We start from the raw sequence: 12,139 nt of genomic DNA, 5'->3' as shown, positions 1-12,139 counted from the left end.
TCAATGGAGAATTAGCCAAAGACTATGATGTCAGAAACCTTGCTCTTGGGGAGAGGAATAGGGCGATTAATTGACATCAGTCCTACCCTCGGGCCTTGTCCCTATTTTTGTCTGGCAGAAACAACAGACCCTAATAAATGACTAAAACAAGAATGATACTTTGCATTCTTTCCATACCAAAATATAATTTTGATACGAAGAGAGTATTTGAAGATAAATATTAACACAAAAAAGCATGAACTTCATTTAAATGTAATCAAAACATATCATCTCCTATGTAGCTTTCACATAGAGAAATTTATAAAGAAAAATAAAGAAATTACTGACACAAAAGTCAGTATACTCACTACTTGTTTGAGAGAGGTTGAAAATTACAATTTGGAAAGAGCACTTATAGATTTCAAGGGGAAGAAAACACTCCCTTTCTTTGTGTGGTGGTTATATGGCTGTTTGTTTTATAATTAATTTATAATTCTACATGTTTTTAAGTTTTGAGTATTGCATAGTTTTTTGTTTATATGTTAAAAGGGCTTCCCTGATAGCTCAGTTGGTAAAGAATGCTCCTGCAACCCAGGAGACCCTGATTTAATTCCTGGGTTGGGAAGATCCCCTGTAGAAGGGATAGGCTATTGATTCCAGTATTCCTGGGCTTCCCTTGTGGCTTTCTAGTAAAAAATCTGCCTGCAATGCGGGAGACCTGGGTTTGATTGCTGGGTTGGAAAGATCCCCTGGAGAAGGGAAAGGTTACCCACTCCAGTATTCTGGCCTGGAGAATTACATGGAATATATAGTCCACTGGGTCACATAGAGTTGGATATGACTGAGCAACTTTCACTTCACAGCTTAGATAACAAAATACAAATGTGAAAATAATTTTCAGCAATGAAATACACATTATTAAATTTACAAGGAGTCTTACATTTCCTATGTTATTAAACAAAGAGAAATTCATTAAATCATTCTCAAATATAGCCTCTCTGCTTAATTTTGGCATTATATTGCTCTATACTTATAATTCAAATATAATGTGTTATGTCTTCAGTGAATCAAATCATAAATTCTGTAGATGTTAGTAACAGATAATTATGAACAAAAAACTCATTAGGAATATTTATGTTTCATTTACATACAGTTTCTAGAATATAATTTTGGGGGATGGACACTGATTATTTTAAAATATATCCTGTAGAATATTAGTTGGATTAATTAGGTGGACAAGACTACTCTGATTGCATACTCAGAAGTGTTGGGAAATAACTGTATGAAAGTTATTATGTTTTTAGCTCTTCAGTTTTTATATTTCGTCTTATCAGGATTCCTTGAAAGGATCTGTATTTTCATTATCTTGATCTTGGTTTGTGGAAAATACTAAACTTCAGAGAAACAAACAAGATGAGTAAGGCACAACAAGTAAGTCATTACAGAGAGATTCCTATAATAAAAAAATAATTCAGTTGACAAATTGACTATAATTGTGAATAAGAGATAAACTAATATTTTTAAACACATTCAGAAAGATTCTAATTTTTAAATTTTCTCATTTACAATAAACAGAGGATAATAGATTTCAATAAAGCGTGAGAACGTCTAGAAGAGCAAAATAAAATTGAGAAAATATTTTATCAGTTAGAAATTTGTCTGTGAAAACTGAAATTGCTTAGGAAAAAATCAAATCTAAGACCATAGATCCTATCTTTTAGACAGCATTTTTACATGCAAAAGTCTTTTTTTCTTTTATACCTTAACATGACAAGTACTGAATTATAGTAAATTCATATGGTTCTTTTTTGTTGTTTGAAATATAGTTGTCAGTTTATCAATGAATCATTAATCAGACAGGATGATAAAGGAGTTAATGTACATGGTATAAGTAACTATCTCTTTTGTGAGTATCTTAATGATCATAATGAATACAAATACCTACAAATACCTGATCTGTTAAGGCAACTGATTTAAGGCCATGTGACCTACCAGAGGAACCTCCCTTAGGTTATCCAACTGTTAATCTCCCAAGTATCTATCGAAGTTCAATTTAAACATCATTTCTTTTGTTCTAAAGTGAATAAGATCACAAGTTATGGTATTATATTTATGTAATAGTTAATAGCATCCCTAAGTTTTTTTTAACCTATAGATATTAACTAATAAAATCTACTTTATGAAAGTTGTTCTGAATATAAAATCCAATAATGAACATAAAACACTTCCATATAACACTTCCATATAACATCAGTTCCCTTACTCCCAGGTGAAGCTTTCTCTGTTCCCAGCTGCTTGGTTTGGTCATCTTCTTATTTGCTACTTCTTGACAACTGGGCATATTCTAATGGAAGGCCCTGATATTACCCAAGTCTATTTTACCCTATATTCTGTAAGCCCTTTAGGAGTTTCATGTATTTTCTTTGCATGGCAGTGTTGGGTATGCTGTACGGCTTAATTGTCAGTTAGAAGCAAAAAAATCACTTAAATTGCCTGGTAAGAAGCATCACAGCTATGCTTCAATGTCAATCAGTCATGGCTGATGAGGTAAGGGAATTACCATCTTAAGATACTGAAAAAAAAATCATTTGTGAACTTGATTGATCAAAGTCCTGTGCATTTCGGGATAACTGAGACCATTCTACAGTGAAATGAGTCTTTTTTTTGAGAAATCTAAAAGACATTGCTCAATATAGCACTTACTTGCTCTTGGTGTTGACTTAGTGGTCTAGAGTGGACCAATCTTTCTGGTAGTTTTCGATCTAGACCATGTCCATTGTCCAAACGAGACTCCCTGGGTTTGTCAAACCAATCTGTTTCTTCACGACGGAGGTGATAGGCTTTGGAGATCAAGCAAATATCAAACATTGCAACTCCAACTAATACAGATGACAGAGGGCAGTAGATGATCTGCAGTACCAACATGCTTTTAGGCTTATTAACCGATCATGCATTTCAAACACAATTCCCAGTGGGATCAGAAATATTATTTCCTGCATTATGTTAAAAATTCTGTATGAGGGAATAACGTAGGAAAAAACAAAACATGTGCCACTTGTCAACTTTTCAGAGCAAAGTTATACAAAATTAACATTTAATCAGGTGAAAAAATAAATTTAGATAGTGATTGAATAAATCAATGAACAAATGAATATTTCTCAAAAGTCATTCTATTCAACCTCAGTCCATCAGTTCTACCTCCTCACTTCTCCCCACTATGTGTCACTAAAATCTAAGAAAAACACATTTCTTGAATACAGAAGATTCAATTATTTTTCCACTATCATATCAACCCAGTACCAATATGTGGCTGCTAGATTTGGACATCAATTGAGCATCTTTTGAAAACATGACACATCTATGACATTCATAACTAAATGAAAACATTTATTTTTAGGAGGATCCTAGGTATCAGTGCTAGGAACATGTGTGCCATAATCATCTGGTAGCCTAATTTTTTTTTTTTCTGACCTCACAATCTGGTTTTATTTATTTATTTTTTTAGTCCTGTCATTTTTTTTTTCATTTATTTTTATTAGTTGGAGGATAATTGCTTTACAATATTGTAGTGGTTTTTGTCATACATTGACATGAATCAGCCATGGATTTACACGTATTCCCCATCCCGATCCCCCCTCCCACCTCCCTCTCCACCTGATTCCTCTGGGTCTTCCCAGTGCACCAGGCCCGAGCACTTGTCACATGCATCCAGCCTGGGCTGGTGATCTGTTAAAAATTAAAGTTATTTTCCGTGGGATCACAGATCTAGGAATTAAAGAGTTGGTAGGCTGCTTTCTGTACTTACAATGTGTCAAAGCTTAACATCTTAAAATACTTTTTTGAAGATATAACTATATTTGAGTATATAACTATTATTTAAAATTTTTCATCCCATTAAGTGTTTAGTACTTTCGAAGACATTTTAAAGTTCTTATTTAGTGATCCCAAATCATTATTTACCTATTACATAGAATTTGACTTCATAGAAAGTTTTATGCATTGTAAAAGGATCCCTAATTAATAGTCTCTGGAAGTACACTGTTACTTCCTAAATGGCAGATGGAGCACCTCTTCTCAAGTATTATCCTGAAAGATCTGTAGAGGATGCTATCAGTCTACGCCTTTTTGAAACTCTGGTTTCAACAATGCCATACTCCTGAGTATTCCTCTCTATCTCATTACAGTTCTCTTTCTGTCTGCATCACTGACTTCTCTTCCACTACTTTCTCTGAAGACTTTTTCCCAAGCAATTTCCATTAGTTCTTTACTGGCAGGGCTGGCAAAACCACAGCATATACAGCATTACTCACCTCTACACCTCCTGTGATCTTGGTGAATGCCACTGATTAACCACAGAACTTCCTCTCAGTAAACACAGAATGATAGACAATGTGTCATAATTTAGTCAGTCTTAGATTTGAGGCAATACAATGGTACATACCTGGTTTGTGGTTGTATATGTACTTGTCTGATCACCCCTATTAAGACTCTAAGCTGCTTGAAGGTAAGCCTCATGTCTTCTGTTATTTTGTTCTCCCTCAATACTAAAAACAATGCCTTGCAAATGCCACAATATTCATAAAGTATTTGGGAAATGAATGAGACATAGGAAAATTAGTCATCAACTAAAGAAAGTTAAATATCCTAATTATGATAAGCACAGTTTAAAATAAATACTTGTCAAATGAACCTCATTAACAGTTACACAGTCTTTTCTCACAATCTATTCAGTATTTACTATGTTTTTTCATAGTTTTCACTTGACACCAAGTGACTACATTTATGAAAGAAATATTTAATATAAATTTGATAAGTAAACAAAACAAATCCATTATTTAATCACTAGTCTCTAAAATGTATCAGATTATCACCAAACACACTAATATTTTATATTACTTTTTATATATTTTAATAACATTTCTCATAAAAATAGTCTATACTGATTTTAATAAATGATTACCTTGGATACTGTACCTGATATCACTTGAATATATACTTTGCTAATTGCACTTAAAATAAGAATCTTTTAAAATGTTTCCTTGGCTGTGTCTATACAAATAAGGCAGAATTTCAACTGGATATACATTTTGTCAATTTATTTCCAATTTTGATGACATACTTTGTTATGTTTATAATAACTCTGCATGTAAATAAGTTAGGATAGCTACCATGCTTTGTATAGGAATTTATCAATCAAGAAAAACAAGATTAAATAAGGCTTCTCTTAAATCGAATTCTATATTCACCGTTTACAGCAAGTTGGTGTGTGCTAGGTTGCTTCAGTCATGTCTGACTCTTTGCAACCCTACGGATCATAGCCTGCCAGGCTCCTCTGTCCACGGGACTATCCAGGCAAGAATACTGGAGTGGGGTTCCATGCCCCTCTCCAGGGAATTTTCCCATCCCAGGGATTGAACCCAAGTCTCTTCCATCTCCTGAATTGACAGATGAGTTCTTTACCACTAGGGTCACCTGGGAAGCCCAACAGCAAGTTGGACATAAATGCTAAATGTTTGTAATTGCAATTGTCTGATCTGCCACGGGAGATCCCAACTTTAAAAACGAAATTTTATAATAATAACAATTTCCAGATTAAATAATTCACTGAAAATTAGCATCCCCTTGTTTTAGGCTATTTATATTTTCTTCTCTTAAATGTAAAATGCAAGTAAGCTGTTTTGGGGTCCAATTCTATTCTGTATAAAATATTCATTGGAATTTTTTTAAGACTGTATGTACTGATGCATTTTTTTTAACATGAGTATATTTTAAAAGAATGTTTTCAACAAATTATTTGTGGTTGCAGAAATATAACTTGATTGTTTCAAGTTTAGTTTTTCTCCAATCTAGTCTTCCTGTTCTGTTCTTAACCAGGAATGAATATTAAGTTGTAGAGTTTAGGCTGATGGTCATAACTATTAAGCAACATAAATTGTGCCTACCTCAAATCATTCTGCTTTAAAAGCTGTAACAAATACAGATGAATTAAGAAGAAAAAAAAATATATCTACCTAGATTTTACCTCAAATGAGGTATTTCAAAATTACCTGGAGTCATATAGAATACACCTGAAATACATCTGGTTGTCTATAACCAAGAGTTTAACTGAATTCAAAGAAAGCACACAATAAATTTGAATAAATCTGAACTCAGTTAAATTTTCTCTGTTTACATGATACTAAGTAGCCTGTTGGAATGTTACATATTTCAAAGTTGTTTTAGTATCACTCAAACTTAGATATAGTATATACGTGACAAACTTTTATTTAAAAAGTCTCTAATTCTTCATGAATTTATAATGTCATAAGTTATGTGACTGGGAAAAATATTTTTTACTTTTCTTCTTAATTACTCACGTAATCCAACATTAAGAAAAAAAAGCAGATCACTGTTCACCAGAAGAAAAAGTAATACGTTTATGAGATACAAACACAAAGAAAATACAGAACATTTAAAAACACATCACTACAATTCACTCAGATAATATTACATATATAATTCAGTTTGTTATAGTTTTTCTTTGTATAATTTTACACCAACATGATTTTTTATGACTACATTTCTTATCTGCTTAATTTAAAAATAACATTTTTAACTCAATTTAATTTCATGTAAATTTCATTTTGTTTCCTTCTCTGGGGTCATCTTTCAATTTCTTAATTTTGGGTGCTGTATGATGTCTCATCCAAATTAGTTTAAATAATTTGCTGGAGATTAACATGCATTTTTTAATCTGATCTTTCCAAATACTTAACAAATTGTTTTTGATAAGTATTTTTTAATGTGTTTTGATATTTTATCAAAACAATTTTCTCATAGTCTTTGGTGACTATGAGTACATATCGTCAAAAAATATAAATGAGAAAAATTTGGTTACTTTTACATGGTTGTATGTAAATAACTGCCATATTTCAGAATATCTAGAAATATCTGTATGTCTGGCACCATGGTGGCAACATCTATGATGAATAAATGAATTTGTCAAATTATCTCCAGATAAATGTACATCATGCACACAAAGCCTTTGGTGTTTAGTTATATGATTGACCTTTTAATTTTTGTTTTATTTTGCTATTTTACAGATGTTACTATTGATGAGCCTTTCTATTCTGTAGAAGTCATTACATATATATATATATATATTCATATACATATATAGCGTGTGTTAAATGTGGACGGTGAAAAAAAGAAAAAAAGAAGAATTTCCATGTAACTCTTACTTAACTATGATGGTTGATTCAAACAACTGGCTAAAGTAAAAAAAATAGTGTTTTATTTAACTGGCTAATTATCAATAAAAAATGGTCAATCCAACAGCTTATAGAGAAAAAAACAAATCAGAAAGTAACTGGTCTATTGGAATTTCACTAGGAAAAGCAGTCTCTTCTCCTTCAGATCCAGTGATTACTTTTATCCTGATCTAACCTACACTTAAACTTCTAATATCATCTTGGTGTCGAGATCCAGAAGAAAGAAAATCCTTCTTGTGAAAATACACTTTCCTGCAAGCCCCCAGGGAAAATGTTAGATTTAAAAGAGGAGATGTTCATGTTAGCTTAGAGCTTTTCCATCTCCAAAGTTATGAATTAATATATTTTTATTGGATGAGAAATATTTTATTTTTAGGACTCAAGCTACACTTATATTCAAATGTAAACCACAGAGGGAGAAAAAAAAAAAAAAAAAGAACCAAGAGTAATAAGTCCTCTTGGCATGGGCAAAATGTCACATTTCTGTACCTCTTCAACCTTGTCCTCTAAGTAAGACTTGGTCAGGTCATTTTCTAAAATCCTTATGGTTCTATTGATTTAATAAAAAATCACCATAAAGTTTTTAGTTAAATATGTTCTTGCCATAAATCACTTGTTCTATATGAAAAACTAGTAAAACAATTTAGTGCAAAAAAAAAAAAATGAAACAATGCAAAAAGGAAACCCATGGAAAAGTCTAACTGACACACAAAGAAAGCTTCAGCTCAAATACCTAAATTCACAAAAGCAATGTACAAATTTCGAGTTTTAAGATCTAACCAGTGCTTCATACATATTGACCAGCATATGGATAATACTGTTGTTTTCTGTCAATATCATATTAGGTACTAAGTTTTTAGTATGTAATACAAAATGTACAATGTTACAATGCTTGTCAACTATGGCATTCACAATGAGAGAGAAATTAAAATACAAGCCTTTTATTTAAGTAGAATTATAAAACTGTACATTATGCTAACATTAGGGACTCACCTGAACGTTCTCAAGAACATTCTCTGAATTAACAAACACTGATCTCACAAATGATAAATAATTTTCTACTACAAAGTCTAGCGGAATAGTCAATGGCTTAAAACCTTAATCATTTAACAAACTGAAAGAAACTAGTAACTTTAAAAATGACTTTTGAAAACAAAAGAAACATACAAGAAAAAACTTTCCAACTATAGATTTAAAGGATGACCATATTTTATTGACACAATTATTTGATAATGGTTTTGGAAAAGTAGACACCACACAAATCAAACAAGAAACAACGATAAAAGGATAAACTAAAAAGAAATAAAGAGCATGCTATGAAGTCTATACACAAGATAGAATTTCCATTTACAAGAAATAAAACTGAAGTAAACATGCAAAAGACACACCAAGAAAAACAGCACACATCCTTGGAGAAGGAAAATTAAACATGCAGAAAAATAAGAGTTTGAGTTTTGAGAGTAGCAAGGTAGTTTGAGGCCCAATTTACCTTCACTGTCTGACATGGCATGTTGGAAGTCATCCATGATGAATGCTATGTCACGATCGTAGCCTCGAGTCCGTGATTCTTCTCTCATGTGTTGCTGAACTTCAGGCAAAGAGTGACTGGATCCAAACTGGTCCCTGGTGTCTGCAGATATTGGTGGTAGGGGTCCAGCAGCAGCCCTGGCCATCCCCATTGGCTGTCCAACAGGACTGAGTGGACTTTCCTCTTCAGAATTCTGGGCCACAATTGGTATCCTTCCTCTACTCTGGCTAATAGGCAAACTGGTAGGCTTAGTTCTCCCAGAAGGTGATGCATGACTAAAGGAAACATCTAGAGCTTCAGCCTCTTGAGCTTTCAGTCTTAGAGAAGAACTGGAAGAATCTCTTTTAATTGATAAATCGAGCCCGTAGACAGAGGAAGGTCTGGAAGAAGGTCTGGACCTGCTGCCACTGCTATATGGCTTATCCGCTTCATCCTGCAGAGCTGACCGTATGGTATTTCCTAAGGTGCCCAGTCCTGCGCCAAGAGATGATCCCATAAATTTTTGCTGGTCTGTAATATTTTTTCTGAGGCCAAAAGTAATATCATCTTGAAGAAGCCTTGCCCTGGAAGAAATGCCACCAATAGATGAAGTGCTTGCAGTCATATAGCTCGAATAATCAGGTTCAAGGTCTCTACTTTCTTGAATAGGTGAGAATTTTGACATTTTAGGGTCAATTAGTGATTTCTTATGCTTTGACTGCTTTTGATAAAGTATGGCAGCTGGTAATTGTTTTGCTGCTTGTTTTTCAAGTGTGAGTCTACTAATGCTGTACTTCTCAGATTTTGGAAAATGTCTGTAACTAGTATCGGCATGGTAATAATGAGAAAGACCAGCAAGGTGATCTAAGCTCTCTGCTCCTCTCCGGAATTCTTGTTTAATCTGTTGTTTCAGAAGCTTTAACTCATAAGGATCCTCCATTGGGTCCTCCTCTGCTTTCACGTAACTATGCAATCTGGACGAAGTCTGCAGAGGTGCTAGGAAATCTGTCACTTCTTGAGACCTACGTGTCTCAGTGGTTCGGAGGAGGCGATCTGTTTTTGACAGATCTTTTTCGTGAAGGCTAAATGCAGTGCTTAAAGCTGCTGTTCCTTTGGTAATCTCACCAATGTCATCAATTAAGACATAATTTCGTGAAGTATGATGGTCAATATCTGCATAGAAAGAATCTGCGGATATGCTTGATATTGGACTGCTTGCCATGCTACTTCTTTCTTCCAATCCTATTCTCAAATCTAAGCTGTTGTACTTACTACCAAGATGGGAAACAGCATATGTATTATCAGTAGAAACAGGTGCTATCATCAGGGGTTGGTTGCGAATCACCTCATAGTTGGACGTTATCTTGGGCTCCAAATATAATGCAGTTTGCCGTGGCTTTTGTTGTATCACCATCATCTGTGATGGTAACTGATAAGAGGGTTGTGGGGTTGGTGTAGGTTGAGCCTGAGGTGTGAAGGACATCGTTGCCACAGCTTGGAAGGTTGGCTGAGTCTGATAAGGTGAAACTTCCTGATGGTACAGAGTCTGTTGCTGAAAGTGGGATTGTTGGGTGTATGGGGTGGGTGCTTGAGTAGGAAGAGCAGGCGAAGAGTATTGGTACTGGGTATATGGACTCGTAGGAGGGACTAGCTGAGATTCTGCTTGGGTTTGTGGTGGAATAAACTGGTTGAATTCAGCTTGGGGAGCAGTTCTTGGTCGCTCGATGCCATGCTGACTTTCAATTCGGGTTGGTCTGGTGCTGCTGACCTCACTGTCGGACATGTAATCACGATCCTCAGCCACTCCCTGGAGATAGGCTCTCTCTCTCTTTTCTCGCTCCTTTAACAAGGCCTCTTTCCTCCTGTTAATCCCCATTTCGAGGTACCGTAACTTAGCATCAATCTCCTTTTCTTCCTCATCAAGTTCTGCTTGTTTCTTCCTAAGCTTGGCGGATTCCCTCTCCACAAGATCAAGCTCTCTGTCTATATCCTGGAGAATCTTGGCTCGGGCCATCGTGTTGGTTCTGCAGATCCTTCTCCTGGAGACTGTGCCCACTGTGCTGTAGGCTGACTGAATTCCTGTGGAGGTCTCTTCAGGTGGTGGGTTTGGCAGAGTTCTCTTCACTTTTTTCTGAGTGCCAGAGGTTGTTGCGGTTTGAGAACCTTTCGCCTGAAATTAAGTAAATAAAATACAATACTTTACTGTCAAGGAAAAAAAGTTAAAGGTCAAAACCCCCATAATTTACCTTTAAATAAAGATGATTTCATATATGTTTTAGCTATGAGTATGTAATAAAATTGTACCTGTAATTTCAAGTATCAGTCACGAACAGTTAACTGAGAAATAATTTTCCCCTTCTTAGTAAATTGTTACATATTATTACAACTTATGTAACTTTAGAAATGGGTCTTGAAATCCGGCACAAATTGCATTGCTAGGCAGGCTTATATTTTAGTTAGACTCTTGGAAGAACTCTAAAAACTAATTTTCATCATATTTAATATACATATTACTACTTACTGAAGGTATGCCCAGAGTATTTGTGTTAACTATCTAAATTTAAGTTATATTAGTTGAAGATACTCATCGTCAAGAGAATTGTTTACTTCTGTCTCACCACTCCTCTTTCACCCCCACGAAGGGTTGTCAGTCCTAAACCAATCATGAAATGTTTTGAAATGAAATCCCCTCATTCACTACTATCTTTTTTCCCCCCAAAAGAGTTACCTGAACTAATTTCCTATTTACTCTTTCAATATTTTTGTAACAAGGTGAATCTCCTATTTTTTTTTCAATGTTGCTATTCTTTGGTGATTTTAGCTTCTTATTAATACACTTTAGTAACTACCACATGAAGCAAAAGGAAGTGACCACAAATAGTTCAAAAATTCATTGAGGGTTTTCTGGGTGGCTCAATGGTAAAGAATGTGCCTGCCAATGCAGGAGACATGGGTTCAATCCCTGGTCTGGGAAGACCCCACATGCCACAGAGTAACTAAGCCCATGTGCTACAACTACTGAGACTGTGTTCTGAACCCAGGACGGCAACTACTGAGCCCTTGCGCCCTAGTGCTCATGCTCTACAATAAGAGAAACTGCCTAAATGAGAAAATTGCACATGACAACTAGAGAAAAGCCTGAGCAGCAACAAAGATCCAGCATAGCTGATAAATGAATGAATAAAATTATTTAAAAAAAAAGCTGAAATCTTTAAAAATATCAGAGAAAGCATATAGGTAAACTGTCAGATATTTTCCATTTTATTTGGTTAATTTGTCATAACTTGCATTCTAAGAATCACTGGTCTTGAGAATCATTTAATTTCAGAATATCGGAAGACATGAGATCATTTTGACCATAATTAAAATAAACTGATACACTCATAGCTACCCAAGCATTTAG

At 34.5% G+C, this 12,139-nt stretch overlaps 1 protein-coding gene across 1 annotated transcript in view; it reads right to left on the bottom strand.

Annotated features, from left to right (window-relative positions):
* PCLO (piccolo presynaptic cytomatrix protein) overlaps nt 1-12,139 on the bottom strand; it is a 374,153-nt gene that overhangs the window by 128,578 nt on the left and 233,436 nt on the right. Inside the window, exons 7-8 of the mRNA XM_043873094.1 lie at nt 8,719-10,906; nt 2,683-2,819 (exon numbers count right to left, since the gene is read on the bottom strand). Of these exons, the coding sequence (XP_043729029.1) occupies nt 2,683-2,819; nt 8,719-10,906 (2,325 nt within the window). The remainder of the gene's footprint in view (nt 1-2,682; nt 2,820-8,718; nt 10,907-12,139) is intronic.

The sequence above is a fragment of the Cervus elaphus genome, chromosome 18, assembly GCF_910594005.1.
Source record: "Cervus elaphus chromosome 18, mCerEla1.1, whole genome shotgun sequence".
Taxonomy (NCBI): domain Eukaryota; kingdom Metazoa; phylum Chordata; class Mammalia; order Artiodactyla; family Cervidae; genus Cervus; species Cervus elaphus.
This window is presented reverse-complemented; position numbering and strand designations above follow the sequence as displayed.